Source organism: Penicillium griseofulvum (genome assembly GCF_001561935.1).
Source record: "Penicillium griseofulvum strain PG3 chromosome Unknown contig_79, whole genome shotgun sequence".
Taxonomy (NCBI): Eukaryota; Fungi; Ascomycota; class Eurotiomycetes; order Eurotiales; family Aspergillaceae; genus Penicillium; species Penicillium griseofulvum.
The window spans coordinates 2737371-2762730 of record NW_024467420.1 but is presented as its reverse complement, the minus strand read 5'-3'; the positions used below and the strand labels follow the sequence as shown (position 1 = coordinate 2762730).

Below are 25360 nucleotides of genomic sequence, written 5' to 3'. Positions count from 1 at the left end.
GTAAAAAGGGGAAATAGGAATAAAAAATCAAAAAGAATCCGAAGAATCCCCAATCACTTCTTCTTTCCTCTTCCCCCCCGGACAAGCTGACTCGTCCGAGTCGGCGCTGATTCGTCGAGCCAACGACCATTGCGATTTCGTCATCCGCTAATCCCGATTAGGCATGCAAGTATGTGGAGTTTTATGAGTCAACATTTGTTTTGATTTATATATGGATTATAATACATTTATAGGAGATCTATATAATGATTTAGAACATATTTAATATGTTATTATATATAGGTATGGGTAAGGTATATATATAAACCGAATACATCGCAAGAGTTCTTAGTTTATACACGTTCTAGTCTTTTTATATGTTGTATATTCCTAGCAATATCTTAATTTGAAAGTCAATTAGAAGCCATGGAATACTCTTTTACAATGTATAGATATAGATATATATATAAATAGAGATACATATACACATTCATATATAGATTGATGTATACTCTCGGAAAACATCCTTAAAGTCTCAGTTGTAAACTCTTAGTCATCGACTTGGCTCACCTGGGCACCTGGGCAAAAGGAAGGTTTTCACTCTCAGCCATGACCGTTAATTAGACACCTATATGGACTCTGGAATCTAGAATATCCAACACTCTTACCTTAGAGAGGACCAACAATATGGCATCCACACAGGGATCAGCATTTGCCTATCACGAACCATCAATCAAAACAGTCCTCAACTACACTGGATTTCTTTTGACACTGAACATAGTCAATACCTGCCTGGACCAGCTCCTTTACTGTGGATTAATCGGCCAGCTCTTCATCGGTGTCCTGTGGGGCACACCGGGAGCACAATGGTTCGATCAAGAGACAGAAAGAGTGATCCAGCAAATCGGGTATTTAGGCCTGATACTTTTGATATATGAAGGTAAGTGTTTGGACTATTGCCCCCCCTCTTGGATATATTATCTTATAATAAATAGGTGGTCTGTCAACCTCAATCAAGTCTTTGAAGGCAAACATCCTTCTTTCGACAGCCGTTGCCATCACTGGAATCTGTGTTCCAATGGGCTTGTCATTCATTCTCAAGGAAATCGTATCTGCAACATCTCTTCAGTCCTTTGCAGCCGGCGCAGCCTTGAGTGCAACTAGTCTCGGCACCACCTTTACTATACTCTCAACCACCCAGTTGACAACTACAAGGCTTGGCACAGTCACCACTAGTGCTGCGATGCTAGACGATGTGGTCGGTCTGGTCATGATTCAGATTATTTCCAACCTTGGAGGTACCAACTCGTTTAGTCCTGTGACTGTCATTCGACCTGTTTTTGTTTCCATCGGTTTCGCGGTTGGTCTCCTATTGCTGTGTGCATTCTGTTTGCAGCCAACATTAAAGAAATTGCTTGGTTACAAAGACAAGTTCCCAGCTTTTGTGGGAACTGCACAATTTGCTTTCCTTGCACAGACGTGTGTGTTAGTTGGGATCATGGCTGGTGCAACGTATGCTGGAACCTCGAGTCTCTTTGCTGCCTATCTTGCTGGTGTGGTTGTCTCTTGGTTTGATGGGCTGGTAGCTGAAACAAAAATACCAATCACTGACTTACAGTCAGGGGACTCTCACGACCAGACTTTGAATCATCAGGGAAGCACAGGGAATAGCAAGAACGGGTGTACCGAAGAGACACCCTCCCCACCTGTGCCAGCTCGACAAACAGAAATAACCCATAAACTACCTACAGGTGAATTCATTTACAGCAAATATTATAAAGCGCCGGTCAACCGAATTCTTCTCCCTTTTTTCTTTGTGAGTCCTGCCATTTCATTAAAAAGGGACTTATTAACATCAGCAGGCATCCATTGGATTTGCAATCCCCATAACCAAAATGTTCTCAGGTCAGGTTGTATGGCGTGGAATTATCTACGCCATGCTGATGGCAATTGGAAAAATGCTCACAGGCCTATGGCTCGTTCGATTCTCTCCAAGCCCTGTGTCGGGTTTAGTCTCTACCATCAAGAAACTGTTTGCATGTGTTCATTCCTGTGCGACTCCTTGGACCATCAGCGGAAAGCCGAATCAAAACAAGAAAACTACACAAATACCAGCAATCCAAGATGACAGCGCATATGTTTCAACGCCGAATAATGTTGAAAACGAATCTTGGCCAATGAACAGATCTCCTGCCCCCAATTCTCGCCCCAGTTCCCGCATCTCCCTCCCCCCCAAACCCAAGTCCTTGTACCCGCCTGCTATACTAGGATTGGCAATGGTTGCCCGAGGTGAAGTAGGATACCTTATTGCTTCAATTGCTGAAAGCAAGGGAATGTTCTCCAATGAATCTTCCGAAGGACCATCTGAAACCTATCTAGTGGTCATCTGGGCAATTTCGCTCTGCACATTGATCGGTCCGATCTTGGTTGGGACTCTGGTCAGACGCGTAAAGAAACTGCAACAGTCAAGGGAAGATATGAGGTCTGATCCTTTGGGAGTTTGGAGAATTTAGTTACTCTCGGATACATTGAGCGGTGACCGTGCTATAGTGAAGTTCAAAAACCATACTCATACATAAACAACAATCCTTCCATAATCAATGATCCTAATATACACAAACACAACCCTTCAGCCATTCAGGCCATCTCCATAATCCTACCATTCTTGATATGAGTCATGGCACTTCGAGAAATTGGATCCTTCTTGTTGAAAGCAGCCTTCTTGCGCTCCGCAGAAGCCCAAGACGTGATGTCCTTCGAATCACCACCCAGGCGCCCGTCATTGGCCTTCTTCAGCTTTGCTAATGTCTTTCGCCAGCCCCAGGGATCATTGGCACCAGCCGTAGCCTCAGGAAGATCGACCATCTCACCAGACGACTTCTCATAGCTCGCATGATTCAAGCCGTGGACCGTAATATTGTGCTTGGCGGCATAAGCCTTGAGCTTTGCATCGTGGTTATCCCAGTTGATACCATACGCTTCGACATCAACGATGAAGCGGATGAACAGACCGATGATGGCTCCGATGTTCTTTACCTCCGAATCCGACTTTAAGAGATCATTTCGCTCCAAAGTAGCAAGCATAGTAAGGAACATTGTGGCAAAGGCGATACACACCACGTTAACAGTATCTCCGTCTTCGCAGCTATAGATTTCGTTAACGTTTCATCCACAATATCACACTCGGAGTGAGACAACCCCAATCATCGACATGATAGCATCCATTTGGAAATACAACCCCGTCGCTTCACAGATAGCCCACTGCATCTTCCAATCACCATTGGCCTCCTCGAAATCAAGGAAGAGGTTCTCCACCAGCTCCATAATGGCATATCCAAAGAAGTCATTATAGAGATACATCTCGAAGTTATCCGGGTCACGCACAGCAGTGCCCTGCTTCAGCGCAATCCACTTAGCCAGGCCGGCGTTTGTGAAGATCCATTTTCCCCCTGGGTGTTCGGAAGCAGGTTTGAGGGTAGTGGTATCGTCCGCCTCCTGATATCAGAATCAGCCCCCGAAATAGAGATTGTTCCTCCACATTTAATTTACTTACCAGATCATCTTTCTTCTTCTACTCTATGACCTCTTCGTCTTCATCTTCATCTTCCTCCTCCTCAGACTCGTCTGTGATCTGGGTCTTCCAAGGAGCGCATCCCAGGCATATATAACTGAAAGCCTTGACGGGATCACGAGTTCGCAATTTGAACTCCGAATCTGCATTGCGGGATACATAGACGGGAGCCCAGCGCCTGTTAAGAGCGCGCTCTGTTTCCATGTCTACTTCAGGGCTTGGGCCTTTAGACTTCTTTGTGCTGCTGGCAGTGGAGTCGGTTGATTTTCTCTTGGGAGGCATTGTGATGGAAAAGGATGAATATGAAAATAGATGAAACAGATGGAAAAAGGGAACAAGTGGTTTTAAATGACTAGAAGTTGACAGGTAGATTTCTGTGATAAGACGCGACTAGACGCGTCGCGGGCTGATATGTCGCTGATTAGGAACTCCTTTTTCTTTTTGTTTGTTTCAATTATTTGAATAGAATAGAATAATATAAGAGCAATTGAAACTTGTATAAACTCCCATTCCAACTCCCTCTGAATGGATAACAAATCAAAAGATAACATCCAAGGATATGCATAAACTACATCGTCCATAAAGAATAGACCATCCCACATCAAACGCCCCACCTCGAAAAGCAATCCGTTTTGAGGGAAAAAAGAAACGCTCCAAAAGATGACAGTATATACCAAGCATAACAATTAGATTAGAGCTTAGGAAACGGGTGTACTTTGTACTCCCAAAAATCCCAAGTTCACTCTCGACAAGGCGTAACAACATAAACGTGAAGCGTACATATGTAACTAGTTCAGATTGTGATTGTTTATGCAGCCAGATCGCCGAAACTGCCGTTGATGCCGAAGAATTGGAACCTATTGCGTATTAGCACAAAGGAATGTTAAAATAAAACCGTAAGGCCTTGGGAGACATACCAATCCTCAACATTCAGCGTTGTTGGGGCAGTCGGTCCGCTACGGGAACTACTACTCCAGGTATCATTGTCCTGGCTCGCAGCGTCCATGGCGGCTCCACTCATAGTGCCGTCGAGACCGTGCATGGGCGGCCAGGCTTGCTGATGCTGCCCCTCCATGCCGAACATCTGCTGCGGCGGATTCGGATGCATTCCCATCGCGCCCGGCAGTCCTGACATCACCGGTGGACTACCATGGGAGATAGACATGCTACGGCCCGAGACGGGCTGTGGGTGGTTGTTCATCATGGGATTAGGACGCGGGTTCATGCCCGGGGGCATTTGTGATGGGATCTGGAGGGATGGATCCACCGCAGCAGGCTGGGGTGGCGACGTCAACTCCGGGAAGAAGGTGGTGCCATCTGGGAAGAGTTGGTCGGGTTGGAAGTTCTCCCAGAGGGAGGGGGAAAGGTTAGGTGAGGTACGGGTTACTAGGAAGAAGTCGGGGGGTGTGGCGGGTAGAGAGAATTGACCGTTGAACGGGGTTGTAGGCCTGGTGTTGGCTCGGGAATTACCCGTGCCGGTCATTGGATCGTGAGCAGCGCGGTGGATGTTTGGTGATTGTTGGCCGGCTGGAGGGGGTTGATTCAGTTCCCGGGAGGGGGTGACAGCGGGGGTCTGGGGCCGGGAGCGCTCGTATGACACGGGGGGCGTAGGCCCGCCATTTGGCATGCCGATGTCCATATCGTCGAATTTGCGTTTCGGTGGGTCCTGCCTCTTGGAGGAAGATGATTCCCCATGCCGTGTGCGCTGGTGTCTCCGGCCCGCAGCTTTCTGGAGTCGTTCTTCCAACACCTTGTTTCCAAGGATAGACTCGAACAAGGTGTTCACCATCTTTGCTACCAGCCAAACCTTTGATACATCCTTGAGGGCTAGCATGCAGACGTTGATTCTTTCCTGGCAGGTGGCCACGATCGAAGGAACCGAGGAACGCATTTGGTACACGTGCATAATCAAGGCCGAGAATAGACTGTAGACAATGAAGGCAGGCGTGTATCGAATCTCCCCATGCGCCTGTAGGTTCTCAACAATAGAGGTAATCATGCCTGCAGCTTGGAAGGCAATTGTTCGCGATGGATAAGCCATTTCTTCGACCCTGTAGTTATTGGGCGCGGATGAGGCAGGCGGCATATGAGCCCTGTGAAGAAGACAGAGCGTAGTGTAGTAATTCGAGTGCAAGAGAGCCGCCCAGAAATGATGTCTAGAGCGTTGCCAGCATACTTCTTTAGGACAGTTTTGCAGCCAATCGGCGAGCGCCATATCTGAGTGAGTGAGATCCATTGCATTCATACGCCGTGACTTGGAAGCCACGGAGTACTGCTGTGACAGAACCAAGCCCATAATCTCGCACAGCTTGACGTATTGCAGGAAGAATTGGACATGGACAGGGTCTGATGGGTATTCGGCGACAGTATCGAGCTCATCTTCGATGAAATCGTCCTCCGTCACCATTTCAACATCCGAGTCATCTGTATTGATTCCAATCGGGCGTCCCAGTGCAACAGCGACAGAGCGATCCCGGGTAAACAGGGTCCACCAGATTCTTTTCCAGAGTCTTTTGTCTGGTTTGTTAAGCTGAGACATTTCGACGCTGCGATGCATTCCAGAGCCCTGAGCTACCACCATAGCGACCCGTGTCCAGTAGAAGACGTTCTTGGTGACGTCTGTAACTAGTCAGAAAAGCCATTAGGATAGACTGGTATAGATTGGGAACTAACCTTCAGGTCCCTCCCAATACCAACCCAAAAGTACCAATGCCTGCACGATAGTGACACGGTCATCCTCGTAGTTAGCATCGTACAGAGCCTTAGCACGCTTATAGAAAGTCATAGCCGCAGGGGTTGTCGAACCATTCGCATCCATGAGCTGTTGGTTAGTGCAGACTCTCGATCCTGCCAGCAGAATCGCCTGCAGCAGCAACAACGAGGGCGGGTTCTTGGGATCACGGTAGTGACGCATGAAGCGACTCTTATTAATAATCGGCACGACAGGTGCCACCCATTTGAAGTATGCATCGACCAACTCATCACACAGCGGTTTGGGCGGGAGCAAGAATGCGCCCCGCTGATGTAGGATGTCAATTTCCAAGTTGTCCAGGTCCGTCAACCGGGCGCGGGATCCTCGGATATTCGGTGGGAGCGGATAATGCACAACATCCGTTGTTCCATGTCGATCTTGAACCAGGAGAGACAGATTCGACGACTCGCCTAGGTATGCGACCCGACCAGCCTCTTTTATTGGAGCACGGGCAAACTTGGGCTTCATAAATTGGGCGTAGGCATTATCGGCCGAAGCTTGCTGGGCGGCCTCAGCCTCGGAGAGGGAGGTATTAGGCATGCCGTCGACGCCCATGCGATTGTTCCGGTATCCGAAGGCATCGCTCTTTTCATCCGAGTCTGAACTTTTCTCCTTTTCCCTAGGCGCAGAGACAGAGCCAGTTACCGAACCAGCTTGCTCCTCAGTGCTGGGTCGGAAGTGAGCAACCGCAGCATCGACGATGGAGGAGGCAGTTTGTGGTGGGCTGTCGTCATACTGAGTATCTTCTTTACTCTTGTTCTGATTGTTCTTCTTTCGTTTCGGAGACGGAATCTTGCATTCGATGGAGAAAGCGACACAATTGGTGCAAGGTACCCCGAGACTGGCTGCATCACATCGAACCTAGGCGACAGGGACGGGGTTAGAGGGGAAAAAAGGAAATGTGCGACCGAGGGAAAACTCACCTTACGAGCATGACATGTCTAAGTCAAAGAAGAGATATCAGTTACATGTTTTTCCAAATCCAAGACTAAAAGGGAAAGAGTGAAATGTATCGCGATAAGGAACTGAGCCGAGGTGCGTAACAACCTCGGCCCCGAGAGTCGCGTCTCCCTAGAAATCCAGACGTACCTCGCACGCGCGTGATGCACGTTGTCTAAGATTAGATAAAACGAATTAGCAAGCGTATAAAAATGCTTAACTGAAAGAGTTTTTCCTTCTAAGGGAAGTGAAAAGTCGAAAACCCCTCGCACACTCCACAACCCATACCAGACACCATGCCAACATCAAACTAGGCATCAGAACTGGCTTACCTTCTGAAACTCAACGGTTGGCCCTGTGGACCATTGCGCACCGTGATGCCCGAAGTCCCCGTCGAGCCCGCGTTGCTCGGAGCAGGGCTTGGATGATCCGATAGTTGGTCGGTATGGAATTCAGTACTCATGGTAGGGTCTCTCCATCCAGGAATGGGGTAGACTTGGAGGGGATGCGCTCGGGAGAGGGGGGAGGGGATATGATATAGAAGGAGTTTTAAGGCTCACGGAGGTATGGGGTACGGAGTATAAAGGGTAAGAAAGGGGATATCACAGCAAAAGACGCCACGCGATCAAGTCCAGAAAATTAAGGGAAAAAAAAGTACCGGGGAGGGGGGAAAAGAGAAGAGGAAGTGCCCAGGTGAAGGTGTGGCAATATCAAATGGTGGAGTTGCTATATATTTGGTCAGCATTAATGGTCATCATTAACATTTATGCATTTGGATACTATTTGGATAATCTATTTTATTCTATATATTATATACATTATATTCTATATCATATTCTATATTCTATACCATATTTTATAACCTTTCTTATTTTCACATCTATTTATTTCTTAGAATATAAAAAAAAGGGGTAAAAAGGTACGAAACAGCCCATAGGGGTTCAGACCTAAGCGCTAACTGCACAGTAAAAGCCACCAAATAGGGTCCAAAAGAGAGAGAGAGAGAACGAAAAGACTTGACGGGAAATGGGAAATCTATATAGATAGAAACATTGAAAGTGTGCCAATTTCCAGCTAAGCTACTGCGTGGAAATACCATTCCTCCTTCGGGTTCGTCCCTAAAAGATTGGGTTGAGTCTTTTAGCCATGACGTACCAAGCCCTAGATGCATTAACTCCATGTCTTCAATAAAATGAGAGCCCGGGAGTATGCGGAGATGTGGAGGGGAGGTGGAGTTCTATATGTTCTATATTGAAGATGTACGGAGTACTTCGTATATGACTACAGAGTATAGGCTTAGGGTTTTCGTAAATTCAGTTTACATGTACTATTCTGTTTCAGAGATATTAAATACTCGTGTACTCCGTATAGAGTACATCATTATACCTTTAAAAAGAGAAAAAAAGCAGAAAAAGCAGAAAAAGCAGAAAAAAAGCAGAAGCTTGTGATGCCTCGGTAACTCTGAGCTTTGACCAATGAGAGATTGGGATTTTGAATCTTTTAACGTTCCCCCGGAATATTTTGTATAGTGCGGGGTGGTAATTATCAATTTATAAAAATAAAATACAATATAGCCTATTCCAACTAACTATGACCACTTTCCTGATTTACCCTTACCCTTACCCTTGGCCTTGGACTTGGACTGTTTGGCCCCAGAGGCTTTCTTAGGCTTGCGGTCCTCGCACTCTGTGACTTCTTCGATAGGGACAGTCCCAAGAATTACCGGGGCGAAGTTCACACCGCTGACAAATTGCTCGCTGAGGAACTCTAGACCAGCCACGAAGGTGCAGAGGGCACTTGCAATACAGAAATGGCTAATGGTCATACCAATATCAAGCCACGATCCCTCATCGCGTACCATGAAGAAGAAGTTGAGGGTCATAATGTCCGAGATGGCCATGACAACCATGAAGAGTGCGCTGGGCGGTACCTCTAGGCGGCGGTTAAGGATCCCCAAATTGGCACTGATAATGGCGAAGGGGATGAGGATTTGGAGAATCAAGAGCGCGCCTTGGGCGAACGGATCGAAGACAGGGATAAGGCGGCGGACGCTGTCGAGGGAGAAGGTCGAGATCGAGGCCACATTGCCCGTGCTGAAGAAAGCCGACTGCAGGAGGAAAAAGAAGAAGAGTGCCACACGGATATCGGAGAGAGTAAGGGCACGGTAGTAGAACGTTTCACCGTCAACGGTTGTCACGCCCGGATTCTTAGGTTTCTTCAAGGTGCCCGCCGTATGGACGTAAATGGCATGTTCCAGGCGAACCCATGTTACAACGGTCATGCAGAATACAAAATAGAACAGCCCTTCCCACGAGATAGTGAGAATGATAAAGGTTGGTGAGAAGGTCAAGAAGATAATCATGAGCCGGTGCAAATAGTGGCTGTTGGGATACAAACGGTGGAAGAATGGAAGTGTCAGGGAAGCCACTGAGCGTTGGTTAGCATTTCCCGGTAAAGATCACCGTGGTCCTGGGATAAACTGCTGTGTAGACTTACCTAGGACAACCCACCCAACAACGATATTTCCAAACGGTAGGCCTTGGCGGGCCTGAAGAGAGAGCACAGATGACCTAGTGACGATGACAGCAAGCAGAACCATGCCTAACTGAATTCCCATGATGATCCGCGAACCGACACGACCGATGGCATTGAGTTCTTTGGATTCCGGGTCACGATGTCCGATGATAGCATCCTCAAACAACAAATACAAGATGCCAGTGAGGAACATGAGCAAGCCGCCATATGTGCTGCAAAAAAAAAGTTTAGTCACGCAAAAGCCATTGCCAAAGAAAGGAAGCTTACATTGTATCAAGGTTTTCAACCTTGATTACTGGAAGAAGAGTGAACGAGCTCATCAATCCGCAACCAAGAGCCCAAGTCACAGACAATGATGCATGGCTGCGAATAAAGCTGAAGCCATGAATAATAGGCCACAACGCACCTAAGGAAAAGCAGACGGTAAAGATTTCGCGATGGAAATATGATTGAACCATTGCCTCCATCGTACCGAGGAATGCCAGTAGCTGGAGTCCAAACTTGAGGTATCCGGTGAAAGAGCACACATGGCCCAATACAATCTGACGCCCGGCAATCAAAGCTTTACGGCGTGCAAAAACCTCTTCCCAGAAATAGACCGGGAAGAACGCATAGAAGTAGTAGCGCCAGGACGAGCCCTGGTAAAGAAATACAGAGAACAAGGCAGCCAGGATGGACGAAAAGAATGAGATACTGGCCGTCGTCCGGTGGGAGTCTGATGTTCCGTGCAGGACGTGCAGGTCAATAACCGTGGTCAGTGCATACGCGATCCAGCCAAGGTATCCAATAGAGACAATGGTCCGCAAGAACAGCCAGTCATAGGTCTGTAGATAACGCAGACCTTCAAGAGCAACACGAAGAAGCTCGGCAGATATCACAATAGCCTCCTCGTGGTCACCACTGGAGATGAGTGCTTCAATTCTTGCCAATCTGCCTTCAATCGAGTTCTCGTGGTAGCCCGATAGAGGCTCATAGGGCACATACCGGATCACCGCGTCTCTCTTTTGCTCTTCTTTGACGCGGTACATCTCGAGAACACCCTGAGTGTTGGCGAGAGCAGCCAGGGCCTTTTCTTTGGGGCTAGCATTGAGGTAGTCCAGCGGCAATTGGCCAACGGAGTTGACGGGAAAGTCAAGACCGACTAGGTAGGCCATGAGCGCCGCAACATCAGCCTGTGCTACATCATGTCGGTGGACCTGGTCGAATCCCCAATCAGCCGAGAAACCGTCTTCATGACCCGCAGCAATTCCGGTAGAGGAGAGCTGAGGCCGCGCTACGCCAGATCCCCAGACAACCAACGGTGTCCGCGTGTTATCCGGATGGCCGTCACCATGACTGCCTGTGTCACTCATGCCATGGTCTGCGGTAAACACGAACGCCGTTTTGTCATCCCCGTAGAAATCCTCCACCAATTTTGTGACGGCCTGGACGCCTTGATCCACTACCTTGATGTTGTGTAGGTATTCATTCGAGTAGGGCCGGAAAGAGTGGCCAGTGGTATCCAGTCCAAGCAGGTGGAGAAAGAACACCAATTTGTCGTCCCGCAGTTTTCGGTTCAAGTCCGGGTCGGTCTTTGCCGATTCGAAGAGGTCATGGACTTTGGAGAAGACCCAAGTATCCAAATGCGTCGCATCGACAGTGAAGTCCTCCGCTTCTTCACTGTACATCTCCGCATCGACTTTTCCCGGTACGGCGCCCTCCTTGAACATTGGCAGGATATCCGGGCTACCCCAGCTCCAAGTGTGTCGACTCTGGTTAAAAACGCTGTCAAAATTCACCGGGTTCATCTTCCATCCTGTGGTGACGGAGGACACATCCTCATAGAGACCTGCGATAAGTGCAACATGGCCTGGTCGTGATTCCGTGGGGACGCGGGTGTGGGATACACCAAATGTTCCATGGGAGAGAACTTGCGAGCGAATAAAGGGAGACAGGCGAATCAATTCGTTGTTTTCTGGATCGGCGTCGGGGGATGGGTCAGGGAACGCTTGGAAGGCCTTGTCAGCCCGTAGGCCGTCGGCGACAAAGAGGACGAGACGTTTGGCAGGTGCCGGGGTTCCAGCTGATCGCTCGACACCATATGATCTCATGCCACTAACAATTGGACTGACAAAGTAGATGTCAAAGATTGAGTATGTATAGATCAAGTGGAAGACCACTGCGAGGGCGAGAAACCCGACGCGGCCTAGACGCGCCATGATCTATGTCTAGATGCTCAAGTGTTAAAAGAGTGGAAGTGGTCCACTGCCACAAACGTAGGGAAATTCACAAAAAAAAAAAAAAAAAGGAGATAGGAAGGTCACAACACGTCAGCCCGTCAACCTTTGAGACGCATTGGGGAACTTGGCGGTGAGAGCCAATCACAGGCCTGTTTTTGTTTCCTCTACATATAATTATATTTTGGTATTTATTTCCCCTATTGAAGCTTTTCTCTGTCTTAATAAAACTGAAAAAAAACTGGATATTGAGATGATGATATCGAATATACCGATGTAGAAAGACATGTGATATAATTGGTGTTATACCCCTTTGAGTGGATATAGTAAGAAGATAGTACCCTGCCAGGGAACAGCTCAGTTGAAACCCCGGTGTCAACAGAATATCGAGATTATCGTGGCGACTGGCGAGAACTTGAGCTGCCTTGCAAATGGTTGAAGAGGGATGCTGGGAAGTGTGTTTCTCTAAGCAAAGGTCCCACTGGTAGACGTTTACTACTAAGTATAACGCTGGAAGGCATACTTGTTGACACTGATGTTATTGATGATCGAAACAAAAATATGAGATTCCCAGTCCTCGAACAAACTCCATGAAAATGAACAGACCCCGAAAAAAGAAAGAGAAACACCATGGTCTGACATTTAGTATCGGTATTGCTATTGCGCCGGAAGAGACCGACGCTTTGTGAGGGCATCAATGACGCGCGTATAAAACTTGGCTGCTTGTCCACGGACGAAGGTGATGTCCACGGTCAAGAAGTCTGGTAGCAAGTTGACTAGGTCGCGATCGCGGTTAGGGTCCAAGTGAGGCAGGTATTGGAACTCAGTTTTGTCGTAGTCAACGGAGACCTTGGGCACGACAAGATGGAAGTGAAGAGCTGCAGGGAGGTCAGGAAAATGCCCCAATTACTAGGAAATCACGCAACTTACTTCCATTGATTCCAGTCTGGATACAATCGTATAGGTAATCTGACTCTCTGTTTTTGACATCACGAACGATCAATCCTGTTAAATCGCTATATAGGTCTTCTTTTAATTGGGCAAGCTGTGAAGCCTGTGCCGCTTCAGCGGTGGCAACTGTATTAGCACGGTTAGCGCCCTTGATGGCACTGCCGGGCACCTTCGCAGCCCCCTCGAGACTGGCAGCTGTGTTCCGCGCCGCGGCGAGCTTGGTCTGCAAAGCTTTAACCTCAGACTGGGCAGACGCAAGCTGTGCTTGTGCCTCATCGGCGCTAGATTTGAGTCGAGATAACTCATTATCGCGGTCTTTGAGTTGCTTCTGGAGTCCACGGCTCTGGAGCCCTAGCTTTCGCTGGGTGTCAATTTCGGCCTTGAGCGAGGCAATCAATTCATTTGACGCTGAGAATGTATCAATTGATATGTCCTTGGGGCTACAAGACAACGGAAGAGCATACCTTTAGTAACAGTCTCACTTTGCTTTCGCAGTTTCTCCATGTTGGTGTTGGCTTCGACAATCCCAATCTCCCGTAAATTGCGGTATTTACTCTCCAAGGCATCATGCTTCTTAGTCAGTTCCCCAAGCCTGCGTCTCAGTTCTGGGTCTCCGCCCTGCTCGGAGTCGGTGCCTCCGAGCTTGCGTTTACGAGGAGAAGAATCCTGTGAGTTGCGTAACATGGATAACCGAGAGCGAGCGTTCTTCACGGGGGACATCGATTTGCGATTATAGGTGGGTTCTTCGTGAATGATAGTCTCATCTACGAGCTCTGCTGCGGGTTGCTCGGTCTGCTGAGAATCTCCAACTTCTGGCTCGATTCTTCCCCAGCTCGCTGTACGAGCGAGAGGGCTCAGCTCGGCTTGCTCTGTGTGGGTTTCATTGAAACTAACATGTCGAGATCCGCTTGGGGTAAACTTAAATTCACCATCTGTTTGGAGCTGTGTGCTGACCGCACGGGGTCGTCCCCGACCGCGTGCTGGGGCAGCTCTTGTGGCCTTGGGCGGCTGCTTCTTTGTAATTTTTGAGACATGTGAGTCTTCATTCTCCTGGTTGTCTGTGTCGTCCTGTTCTGGCACCATAGCCTCTGTCTCGGTTGCCTGTGCAGACGTTTCCGCGCCTTGCGCTGCACGGCTGCTTCCTCTGGGTCGTCCTCGGCGGACGGGCTTTTTGTCTGTAGGGAGTTCTGGCTCAGCTGCAGCTACCGTTGCTTGCTGCTTCCTTGTTCGAGTAGCGGGTCTGGTAGGTTTGGGTTCGATCACATTCTCGTTTGAGGTACGCGGTCTGCCTCTTCGTCTTTTGGCAGGAGGCTCGTGAGTTTCTTGAGTTTCCGTTGCTTCGACTTGCATGATGTCTTCATCATCTGAGCCTACTAGACTAGAGATTTTGGAAGGAGCTTTCCGTTTGGTCATTGTGCAGGTGTGCCTAGGTATAATTTGTTTGGCAATTGCATACTCGCGGGACGCGCACCGACAACAACACCTCTTAACACCGCCTTCTCCGCCTTATGACATGTGACTGGCATCCCCCCGAGTCCCGCGCCACAAGCTGCCCGAATGATCTTCGGCGACTCTTGTTTTAATACTGGTGACTCTAATCTACTTTCTTTTACACTGTATTGTCGCCTTTGGCTCTTATTTGCGCCATCACTGCACTTTATCTAATCATTCCCTACTCGCCATGGCTTCAGCCGGTGGCCGAAGATGGCAGCAGTTCTTCCAAGAAATGGTGATGGTTGCAGGCACTGTGAGGAAGTTCTTATTTCATGACTGAATGTTTCTAACACCAATGTAGTCTGCATCCGCATATTTCCTCATTCGCTACCTTTTATCACGTCTTGATTTCGACCCAGAGAGTCAGAAGAAGGAGGAACAACGGCAGAAGTCCGCCGCCATCATACGTCGATTGGAAGGTGTGAATGAATCAGATGATGATGTGCCACGGAAAGGTGGCAAAAAGGAGAAAGGGCAACGAAAGAAAGAGCTCACCTTAAACCAATATGAACAAGCGATTGCGATGGATGTTGTTGCGCCAGAGGATATCCCAGTGTCATTTGAAGATATCGGAGGGCTTGATGAAATCATTGAGGAATTGAAGGAATCAGTCATTTACCCATTGACCATGCCTCACCTCTACGCTTCCACTTCGTCTTTGTTGACCGCACCCTCTGGGGTCCTCCTATACGGTCCGCCTGGCTGCGGAAAGACTATGCTTGCCAAAGCTCTAGCATCAGAGAGTGGAGCATGCTTTATCAACTTGCACATCTCAACGTTGACAGAGAAGTGGTACGGTGACTCCAATAAATTGGTCAATGCAGTGTTCTCACTTGCGCGCAAGTTACAACCTGCCATCGTTTTCATTGATGAGATTGATGCTGTACTTGGAACCCGGCGGAGTGGTGAACATGAAGCAAGTGGTATGGTGAAGGCTGAGTTTATGACTCATTGGGATGGTCTTACATCGGCAAATTCAACGGGAGAGCCCCAGCGGATTGTTGTCTTAGGAGCGACCAACCGCATTCAAGATATTGATGAGGCGATTCTCCGAAGAATGCCTAAGAAGTTCCCTGTGACTCTTCCTCCGATGGCCCAGCGCCTTCGCATTCTCAGTCTGATCCTCAAAGACACGAAGGTTGATCGTGATAATTTCGATCTGCACTATCTGGTCAAGACTATGGCCGGTATGTCTGGTAGCGATATCAAGGAAGCATGTCGAGACGCAGCGATGGTTCCTGTGCGGGAACTTATTCGAGCCAGAAAGGCTAGCGGGATGCAAATAGATGCAATGGATCCCCAACAAGTTCGTGGCCTTCGCACAGAAGATTTCTTCTCTCGTGCCGGTGGTATCAAGGTCATTCCTCAGCCTGTTCCATTATCCACCCCAACCGGCAAAGTCTCTGAGAAGGATGATGGAGACTGGAGTACTGCGTCTGAAGCCACATCGGAAGCTGAGACTCGACACTCTGTGATGGCTGAGCCGCCAGAGTAAATGTGAGGCACCTGTGGTCGCCTTGTTGATATTTATTCTCTCCTTGTCCCGCAGCGCGAAGACTTGGCGTAATCTACTGGAAATGCCAGATTCTGTAGTGTGCTATTTCGTCTTTTGATTTTATCTTTTGTTCCAGTATGGCCAGCTTGTTGATAGAATTTCTAATGTCATATGTACAGTAGATTCGGATACAATCTAATACAAATCTTGCTCTTGAAATTGGGTCTTGACTTGCTTACATTCTTATTATGGCAATTGATATCCTCGGGGGCCGACAAAAGTACCTGGTACACAGAATAGGTGGCCTTCACCGGGCGACATCATGTACCGCTACTTTGCCGAGCGGCAAAGTCACCTGAGAACAAAACCTGCTAACATTGTGGCTTAACCATTCTGATTTCTTATACGGAGTATTTCATCTGTACAAATAAAATAATACTATCTCTCAATTATATATAATAATTGTAATTATTGTGGGCAAATCCCGAGGTCCTGCCTTTTACCTACTCCGCGTTCAAAGGTCTGCGGGTCGTTATCGTCACGTCTCCTTGACCTCCTATCGCCTATCCTCTTTCAACTCTCTTGTTTTCCACTTCCAAAGGGTTTGGGTTGGAACTCTTTACATTATATTTTGGAATACCGGAATATATGATCAAACATATTCCGTCCGTACTTCCAGTCAAAAGGCCACGAATGCGAGTCCGGGGGTGGATGACGAATGGGTCTCTCCTAGATCAACTCTGATGGCAACTGGTGCCTTGGCGGTACACACTTCTAAGGGGGCTTTTCTTTTGCATCCTTAGACCCATTTGCTGGATTCACAGGAATGAGTTCTCAAAATAGCTACAAAAATGCTTCCCCAAGCTCCAACGCACTCAGCGCAAGCACAACTTCAACCTCCACGGTTCGATCGCGCCCTCGCCGCTTAGTTTCATTCATGGACGAAGATGACAACAATAATGTTACAAACTCCTACCAGGACGACCCCCAACCCTTTTCCTCCGGACTGTCAACGACTCTTGCTCCCTCTGAGGGTGGAACGAGTCGGTCCCGCGGAGCGACTCCCTCGCCATTGTCATCCCGTGGAGCGTCACCACTTCCAATGAAGCACCCGTCACGCGCGACCGAATTGACCAACCGTGGTACTCGAAATGGGCCAACATCATTTCCTTGGAGTGGATCATCAAAGGCTTCATCGGGAGGCGCTGTAGAATTTCTGGACTCCTCATGGTCCTCTCTTCAAAGCTTGGCATCTTCAGTACTGGGCAGTGATGCTGGAAGAGTCAGTCCAAATAATGTGCCAAAAACACACACGCGAAGGAAACCATCTCGGTCGGACGTATATATCAAGAGTACCCCTAGGTCTACGTGGGGTCCATCAGCGCCGACCGCTCCGCAATACGGAACTGGGACAAAGGAGGAGCGACAGGCTTTGGTGCAGGCCAAAAAGAGAGAAGCGCTGCTCCTCGCTGATAGTGATCCAATCGCAAGCCGCACGCTCCCTCACAAAAGACGCGATTCTGGCGACATTTCATACCAAACGGTTGAGTCGGAGCAAGATGAAGACGCTCTAGCCTATATCCACAAAGTGCAACCCACGGACACTATCACCGGCGTGACAATCAAATATGGCTGCCAGGCTGCAGTGTTCCGGAAGGCGAATGGTTTCTGGCCCAACGACAACATTCAGAGCAGAAACACTGTTCTCCTACCAGTCGATGCGTGCTCTGTGAAAGGCCGGCCTATTCCCAAAGAGCCTGTGGATCTTTTGAGCAACAATGACGAAGATCCCAGTGACAGCTCGATCGCCCCCGCCGCTGCCTCTGCCGATGATACCTCCATTGAACAGGATACGTCTATAACCCCGTCTGGGGCGGATAGCAATCATGCTTGGAAGCATGAATCGTGGGTGCACATGGATGGGTTTCCCAGACCAGTGCAAATTGGCCGTGTTCCTCGAAGAGCATTGGGATTCTTTCCGCGTACGCGTCGAAAATCTATATCTTATTCAGATGCAGAACCTCCTGATTCTTACAGAGAAACAATCACTCCTCCGTCTCCTACTGGATCACCCCCTCCACCTTTATCCTTTGGCATACTGCCACGGACTCGACCGAACGGCGACCAGCCCAAGCCCAAAATGACACACCCTGCTCGTCCTCGACATCGCCGCCAGCGTAGTAGCATCCAGCTGTCTGGCACTGGGGTGGGAACCCTTGACCCCACCTCGACTGGCCCGGGGCCTGCATTAGATGGGTTCACCCGATTCTTCGCGCAGCACATGCCGAATCTCACCCCGGCACTACCCCCAGATAATGCCACGGAAGCTTCCTTTGACTCCACATCCACTGCCACATCCAATGCATCTACTAGCCTCGAGAACATTGGCGGGGTATTTGAGGGGTGGGTTCGAAAGGTAGCAACGCGCGCTAAGGCCGGCATCAATGAACTGCAGCAAGGGCCACCCATCCAGCAGGGTAGCAGCAGGGGTCGCAATATGTGGCGGATGGACGACCTAATCGAGCTTGATGATGGGATGGTGGATGGCCGGAACTCCCCTAGCCCACTCAAGGGTTCATCACGGAGGTCCGAGCTACAGGGCACCTCATCCTCATCCTCATCTAACCAATACAACAGCCCTTCGGTGGTGGCAGCGAGCAGGTCTCGTGCAATTGGATTTGGTGCGAGCTCCGGTTCATCGGCCTATGGCGATCGGGTCAAGGATGATTAATGTGTTTGAATTTCCAAGCGTACATAATAAGAGTCTCCACGTGTGTGTATCCTTCGGAGTTCAAGATTTTTGCATTTTTCGCCCATTTTTTCTTTTCCCTTGAGCGAGGTGCTTTTCTCACTTGGGTGCCATTTTCTTTATGCCAAGTCATAATATTGGGCATTGGAGCATCGTATGAGAAGTTCGTATACAGCATCTTCGACGCTATTGCATACAGCCCACCTGATTGGACGGCCAATGTATCGAATGACCAGGCTGTTGCTGGATTTGTTGGACTGAAAGCATTTCTCTTGCCATCTGGCATGTTGAATGTACAATATCTTCAACACTCTTCGAACTGCAACATATTTCTTTTTCTATATCCGGGCTTTCAGCTTGCACAATTTAGAACAATAGTTTATAAATAGACTTTACTTTTGCAGTGATATGTGCCTTTTCATCTGTAAATATTTCTGATTACTATCAAGTATAGTCAAATGCTGAAAGATCTCCACTGCCCGGAGTTTCTATTTTATTTTCCCACCTATAAGCACACAGGAGCACCAAATATCACATCCCCAATGATATAGTTGGATGATACAATTTCCCGAAAATGGGGTAGGGAACTATATAAAAGTGATGTGGCTGTTGCACTTTTGATTCCCCTTTTGATTCCCGTAGGCTCTCGAACTTCCTAGAAGATGCAGTTAATGATCACCTTACTTATTTCGACCTTATGTCTCTCTATAATTCCTGGAGTAATATCCAACCCGCTCTCCCCCAAACCAACAGGGACCACGTCGAAACCCCCAACAGCAACCCTATCAACAAACAACAAAAGCCCGAAGACCATCTTTATAGGTCGCTCTCTTCCAGGGTTCAACCAAGATCTCTTCCTAGGTATCAAGTATGCCGACAAGCCCATCCGCTTCACGCCAGTCGAGCTCAAGAACGCCTATGCATCTAAGGATAGTAATTCTGGTTCTTATGATCTATCCCACGCAGGACTCAGCCCTTCTTCCAAGTCAGTATACTACAATGCGACGGAGTATGGTAGCGACTGCCCTGCGTATGGATCCGATACCACAACTCTGGTTAATAAAGGTCTGATCACTTTGAATGAAGACTGTTTTAACTTGAACATAATCCGACCTAATGCCGACGAGAGTCATGGGCTGCTTCCAGTTATGATCTGGATTTTCGGTGGTGGGTGGGCACAGGGCGCTACTGCAGATCCAAGGTATGTTGTTTGAGGAAAATAGGGCTGGGCATGATACGAATATTCAAACCGGGGAAAGACGCTTGATGGCTGTGGTTAACATTGCGCACTGTCTACAGATATAATATGAGCTATATTGTTGAACAGAGTGCATTAAATGGCAAGCCAGTCATAGGTGTTTCTATCAACTACCGTCTGGCAGCATTCGGATTCCTTGACTCAGAGGAAGTAAGGGTAAGGCAGTGGCACTATATACTTGGATGCGGCACATTCTCGTGGACTGACGCTGATCCCAGGCCGAAGGGAACACGAATCTAGCACTGCGTGATCAGCGTACAGCCATGCGCTGGGTGAAGAAGAATATCAAAGTGTTCGGTGGTGATCCTAACAAAATCACTATCTGGGGCGAGTCTGCGTGAGTCACTGCAAATATACTCGGTATATAATCTGCTTATTTGAGAATAAATAGCGGTGCATATAGTGTCGGAGCCCATCTGGTCACCAACAATGGTGATAATGAGGGCCTTTTCAGAGCTGGTATAGTCCAATTCTACCATTTCCTTTTAACACCGGACTAAAATTGACTAGCAATCATGGAGTCTGGAAACGCTGTCGGGCCCCCATACAATGGAACAGAATGGCACCAGCCAATGTACAACCGACTCGTCGACAGAGCTGAGCAAGTCTAGGTCGAACGAGTTTCTATAAACATAAAACTAATATACTATGCCTAGATGCACCAATTCTGTGAATACCCTACAATGTCTCCGTGAGCTACCCTACGAAACCTTATACAACACTGCAAATGAGGATCTGGAATGGTTTGCTACTGTCGACGGCTCATTTATAACCCAGTACCCCCAGATAAGTTATAAACAGGGGAAATTGACCCGGGTACCTATCTTGATAGGAACGAATACCGATGAGGGCACCAGTTTCGGGACAACAGGCACAGACACAGATGAGGACTGCATTAACGAATTGACTAGTAAGTGCCTGCTGCGGATCCTTTTAAGCCATCATATATAACGATGTTGGACTAAGTGATCATCACAGCGTCCAAGCGCTGGGTCCTTGACCGTTCTCAAGCTACGCAGCTGCTATCTTATTACCCTAATATCCCCGCCATCGGGTGCCCCTATGGCTGGGGAAATACCACCTGGCCCTCACAGGGACTCATGTACAAGCGCTATGAATCCATAGCTGGGGATCTGACCATGGTAGGGCCACGGCGCATGCTGGCACAACGTATGGCCAGCTTGCGCGACAATGTATATTCATACAGATGGGATGTGGCGGCGTTGAATAGCTCGACAACGATTGGGGTGCAACATTTTGCAGAGGTACGTGATAATCCACCTGGTCTTGGGTACTTGAGTTTCTGGCCTGCAAGATGAACTAATGCCTGCATCCGGTTATACAGATTCCTTTCGTCTTTGCAAACTCAGTGCAGACTATCACACCGCTCGGAGTCGACCCAGCGCGCTTGGAACTGGGACAGATGGCAGCGCGGATGTGGATGTCATTCGTGGCGGACCTGGACCCCAATGGACATGGTGGTTAGTAGAATACGCGTTGTACTTGATACTACTGCCTGTAAGCTGACTGTCTTCTAGTGTCTGATGTTGCCAAATGGCCGAATTATTCGTCCCGCGCGGCGAACTTTGTTTTCCGCTTACCCCGGAATGATAGTTATATCGAGGCCGACACGTACCGTGTCGACGGGATTGATTATATCAACAGCATCGCACGGTGATGTGGATGAGGCAAGTTAGGCTAGCATCTACGGTGTGTGCATGAAGAAGGGAAACAGATGGTAGATATGTGCTAGTCCAGATGACTTTCTCCGTTGGATAACGAGTCAAATCAACAGCAAAAATACCCAACTTTGATTTTGCTATCCAAGTAGCCCGTCGACCGTATGAGACGAGCAGGAATGACCCATGCGGATTCTCTTCTTTTCTCGTGTAGTATTTCCATATCCTATGTCGCCGGAAAGTCGGTAATAGCGATTGATTTAAACACTCTTGGTGCCGATCTTGACAAGCTCGACCTCGCTGTGAACAGTTAGTTTAGTTCTTCGCTATAGGTTCGTTGTATGAAGTAAGAAAAGAGACGGGTTACTCACAAGACAAGCTTAGAATTGGCGGGGATCAGGTTGGGGAAGCCACTAAAATGATTTGATCAGCACAAATCTCATAGGGAGAATTAAAGTGTAAGGTGGGTTGCGAGGCATTGGAAGTATCGCAAAAGTTTCAATATGTTGATTCAGCATCGGACTTGGTTGGTACGTACCGGTCGCCATAGCCGTAGTCACTGTTGAGAATCGAATATTAGTGTTTCAGTTCATTATAAAAGTCCAAAGGTCGCAACTCACGAGCTGATGGTCAGGATGGCCTTCTCGCCAAGGGACATCTGGGGAACACCCTCGTCCCAGCCTATTCATCAAATTAGTCAACTGAAAGCTATCTTACACAAGATATATTGAAACGCACCGCGGATGAGACGACCGACACCGATGGGGGTGGCAAGGGGACCACGGCCGGGCTTGCGGGAGGTATCAAATCTATGGATATATATTAGATAAATCGAGGTGAGCATGGATATTCCAAGGTTTGGCTTACACGCTGCCCATGAAGTGGTTGTCAGCCTTTTCGGCATCATACAAGCAACCAGTGTAGTGAATGGCAACGTGTTCACCCTTCTTAGGGTAGTCAACACCGTTGCCCTCGACCAGAGTCTTCTTTTCAACGCCCATTGTGAATGTAATGTTAGGAATATGAGAGAGATGTGAAGAGAAAAAGGAACGGGAGCTCGGGAGGGGCAAGATTATCCACTTTTCTTCCAGGGCGGGACACGACGTAATATATTGACATTTGACACTGAACATAATCACATTCATATTCACATTCTTAATTACTTGACAGTCTACTTAACATAAGCATTAAATTCATGACCAAAATGCCATCTTTCTCACGTCTTCCACTGAAATCTCCGCAATATGGGTATTAGGAAACCGAGAATCGGGCGGAGATGACGACGTTTCCAATTGTAGATAATGTAGCTTTGAAATACCAGCACGATCCAAGAAATCAAGCACAGGGCGGAAGTTCAAAGCAACCTGGTTGATGCCATGGCTGTCATCAGACAGACAGAAGCGGCCCTTACGTGCCACAAATTCCTAAAAAGATTAGTCGCGAGATACATAACGAAAGATTGCATTCTTACCTTGCAAATCTCCGCTTTGGGATACGGTTCAGTCATTCCCTTGCGCAATGCAGCCGAATTGAGCTCCAGGATACCACCGTACGAGGCAATAAAGTCCAAATTCCGTAGAATTCTACTCCAGACACCAGGCCAGGTAGTAAAGCTGCGCTCCATGTCATCGCTCTTCAGACGAATTAAATCAAAATGTCCCACAACGAGTGGTTTGAGTTGCTCCAACATATCTAATTGGGCATCGAAGTAGTCCTCGAATAGTCGCTCATCTGTTCCGCCGGCTTGCTCTCGAGCTTGTTCGTACATAGGTCGGTCATAGTCGATTGGAATAGTGTGCATATGATGAACTGAGCCAATGAAGAATTCAAATGGAAACCGGGAAAGTGAGCGCTCGATCAAATCTTTAGAGGCGGGTCGGATCCAGTCACCCTCGAAGCCAATGATGATCTTGATCTGGGAGGCGTATTTCTCGCGGAGAGAGACTGCTTCCTTCCAGTATGCGGCTTCATTTGCAGCATGGCTTTCTTCGGTAGTGCCAGATTCAAACTGAATGATCGGTTAATTCAGGATACTGCAGTAGGTTTATCCTTACACACTTCCTCGGGGTAGAAATCTTCTTTATGGCGGGGCATATGCTCAGTCAGACAGAAGACTTGCATCTTCTTATTGATAGCAGTTTTGATAATATCCTCCAGGGGGTTCTGGGCATGGCCAGGGCAGAATTGGCCCGAATGGCTGTGATGCGAGAATGGCATGTTTTGTGGATGTCACTGCGACTGGTTAGCACAATATCCGAAATGAAGGCCAATCTGTTAGATGGACAGGGATAGGCAACGGTATTTTTTCTCAAACAGTGAATAGATCCCATACTTACACTTGTGTTCTGAAGAATATGGGAATATGCCGGTTACGTCGAGGAGTCACCAAGGTCGAAAGTTGATAGACGATAAGGATTTCTGTGCCGCTTTATAGCGTAGGGTCACAAGTAACAACTAAAAATAGCAAATATCTCAATATACAATTTCTAGGACCTCGTTGTTTTCATAATTGACTCGTTCAATATAAGTTATATGCTCTCGGTTTCCAGCCTATCCCTGGCACCCAGGTTTCGCTACCACAAGCGTGCGAAGGACTCATAACAGACACTAATGATGATGTCCCTGAGTGAGGCGCATTGTCTCCCTAGACCCTCTCTAGAAGAGGATAGGCCCCTTGTAGTCCCTAGTGGTTACACACTGGAACCCTCAGAGACAAGTATCTGTTCGCCGTCTGGTGGTGAGCCAGTCACAGGCCCAGAGAGCAAGTGAACCGTCCTCAGTAATTGCAATGAGATCCAATCAACAAAGCATAGCCCATTAAACCCACAATTCAGCCAGCAGCCAAAACAGTAGCAATAACGTACTCCCCATCATGCGAGATTGACAACTTCGCAACCCTCCCCTCACCCGCATCCCCATCCAGCGCATTTCCAAGATAAACGATCTCAGGCTTCCGACTTACACCCTCGCCAAACCTGCCCCCATCTTCCTGAATCCGGACCATGACATCCTTCCAGCCAATTGAAGCCGCACCAGACGGCGCCGCTTTCCGCGCCGCCTCCTTCGCTGCGAAGCGTCCCGCCAGCCAGCGTGTTATATCCGCTGGTACAGGTGAATGCTGTTCGTGGTATATGACACGGTCTTTGATGACATCGCTGAAGCGTGTGTGGAAATCATGCTGTTCTTGGTCGCAGAGGATACGGCGCGTGAATCGTGGGAGGTAGTTCGGTCGAGTGAGGAGGCGGGTTATTCGTGGGATGTGGACGATGTCTGTGCCAATGTTCAAGGGGAATGGGAAGGGGAGGGGTTTCATTTTGGGATTTCTGGTTGTTGATGGGGGTGTTTGGGTTGTTGTGAGGGCGAAGTGGTAAGTAAGAGGGTTGCGGCACGAGACTCGGGATAGCCATCTAGCTTTTTTAAGCTTCAGTTGAGCAGCACTGGAATTGCTTAATTCACTAAAAAGTCATTGGTTGTGGATGGAGGTCATGCGTGAATATTAGGTTGGTTTTCAGACAATGCTTCTTCTATGCGGTTTACATCTACACCTTCTCGTTTCCCTCTACAGTCCCTCATTGCTACAGCATCTCCTTCGGCTTGGCGAGCGAGTTGATCGGAGCTATAGAGAGCAATGCGCTTGCTGGACTAAAAGTTTAAAGGCTTTTGTCAAGCATAGACTCCAGGCCCACTGGGGATCGCAGCAAAGCAATCGTATTGCTCGTCTTTCTTCTCCCGTGATTAATCT

General features: G+C 48.2%; 11 protein-coding genes across 11 annotated transcripts; 4 read left to right on the top strand and 7 right to left on the bottom strand.

The window, feature by feature from the left end:
- Window positions 1-666: 666 nt before the first annotated feature.
- On the top strand, window positions 667-2492 carry PGRI_009330 (cation:proton antiporter; the record flags this gene model as incomplete). The annotated part of the gene is made up of 3 exons (XM_040788646.1): window positions 667-919; window positions 975-1795; window positions 1842-2492. 3 exons carry the CDS (start codon window positions 667-669, stop codon window positions 2490-2492), a joined length of 1725 nt encoding a protein of 574 aa, XP_040652418.1.
- Window positions 2493-2616: 124 nt separating this feature from the next.
- PGRI_009320 (uncharacterized protein) lies at window positions 2617-3832 on the bottom strand (the record flags this gene model as incomplete). Its single annotated transcript, XM_040788645.1, has 3 exons — window positions 2617-3124; window positions 3191-3474; window positions 3563-3832. The coding sequence occupies 3 exons, from the start codon at window positions 3830-3832 to the stop codon at window positions 2617-2619; spliced, it is 1062 nt and encodes a 353-aa protein (XP_040652417.1).
- Window positions 3833-4358: 526 nt separating this feature from the next.
- Window positions 4359-7236, bottom strand: farA (CeGAL family transcription factor; the record flags this gene model as incomplete). The annotated part of the gene is made up of 4 exons (XM_040788644.1): window positions 4359-4407; window positions 4468-6169; window positions 6224-7143; window positions 7226-7236. 4 exons carry the CDS (start codon window positions 7234-7236, stop codon window positions 4359-4361), a joined length of 2682 nt encoding a protein of 893 aa, XP_040652416.1.
- Window positions 7237-8829: 1593 nt separating this feature from the next.
- Window positions 8830-11974, bottom strand: PGRI_009300 (mannose-ethanolamine phosphotransferase MCD4; the record flags this gene model as incomplete). The annotated part of the gene is made up of 4 exons (XM_040788643.1): window positions 8830-9668; window positions 9738-9988; window positions 10044-10071; window positions 10183-11974. The coding sequence occupies 4 exons, from the start codon at window positions 11972-11974 to the stop codon at window positions 8830-8832; spliced, it is 2910 nt and encodes a 969-aa protein (XP_040652415.1).
- A 675-nt stretch (window positions 11975-12649) lies between these two features.
- PGRI_009290 (putative chromosome segregation protein (Pcs1)) lies at window positions 12650-14356 on the bottom strand (the record flags this gene model as incomplete). Its single annotated transcript, XM_040788642.1, has 3 exons — window positions 12650-12870; window positions 12923-13351; window positions 13408-14356. The coding sequence occupies 3 exons, from the start codon at window positions 14354-14356 to the stop codon at window positions 12650-12652; spliced, it is 1599 nt and encodes a 532-aa protein (XP_040652414.1).
- Window positions 14357-14624: 268 nt separating this feature from the next.
- PGRI_009280 (protein-degrading AAA family ATPase MSP1) lies at window positions 14625-15932 on the top strand (the record flags this gene model as incomplete). Its single annotated transcript, XM_040788641.1, has 2 exons — window positions 14625-14690; window positions 14739-15932. 2 exons carry the CDS (start codon window positions 14625-14627, stop codon window positions 15930-15932), a joined length of 1260 nt encoding a protein of 419 aa, XP_040652413.1.
- A 937-nt stretch (window positions 15933-16869) lies between these two features.
- PGRI_009270 (putative LysM domain protein) lies at window positions 16870-18663 on the top strand (the record flags this gene model as incomplete). Its single annotated transcript, XM_040788640.1, has 1 exon — window positions 16870-18663. One exon carries the CDS (start codon window positions 16870-16872, stop codon window positions 18661-18663), a length of 1794 nt encoding a protein of 597 aa, XP_040652412.1.
- Window positions 18664-19352: 689 nt separating this feature from the next.
- PGRI_009260 (putative triacylglycerol lipase (LipA)) lies at window positions 19353-21617 on the top strand (the record flags this gene model as incomplete). The annotated part of the gene is made up of 9 exons (XM_040788639.1): window positions 19353-19882; window positions 19981-20095; window positions 20158-20276; window positions 20331-20398; window positions 20450-20513; window positions 20596-20849; window positions 20918-21204; window positions 21285-21420; window positions 21478-21617. The coding sequence occupies 9 exons, from the start codon at window positions 19353-19355 to the stop codon at window positions 21615-21617; spliced, it is 1713 nt and encodes a 570-aa protein (XP_040652411.1).
- Window positions 21618-21878: 261 nt separating this feature from the next.
- Window positions 21879-22619, bottom strand: PGRI_009250 (FKBP-type peptidyl-prolyl cis-trans isomerase; the record flags this gene model as incomplete). The annotated part of the gene is made up of 6 exons (XM_040788638.1): window positions 21879-21918; window positions 21990-22031; window positions 22157-22177; window positions 22239-22299; window positions 22357-22427; window positions 22486-22619. 6 exons carry the CDS (start codon window positions 22617-22619, stop codon window positions 21879-21881), a joined length of 369 nt encoding a protein of 122 aa, XP_040652410.1.
- A 158-nt stretch (window positions 22620-22777) lies between these two features.
- Window positions 22778-23835, bottom strand: PGRI_009240 (histidinol-phosphatase; the record flags this gene model as incomplete). Its single annotated transcript, XM_040788637.1, has 4 exons — window positions 22778-22789; window positions 22839-23042; window positions 23090-23626; window positions 23677-23835. The coding sequence occupies 4 exons, from the start codon at window positions 23833-23835 to the stop codon at window positions 22778-22780; spliced, it is 912 nt and encodes a 303-aa protein (XP_040652409.1).
- A 613-nt stretch (window positions 23836-24448) lies between these two features.
- Window positions 24449-24931, bottom strand: PGRI_009230 (holo-ACP synthase; the record flags this gene model as incomplete). Its single annotated transcript, XM_040788636.1, has 1 exon — window positions 24449-24931. The coding sequence occupies one exon, from the start codon at window positions 24929-24931 to the stop codon at window positions 24449-24451; it is 483 nt and encodes a 160-aa protein (XP_040652408.1).
- Window positions 24932-25360: the final 429 nt, after the last annotated feature.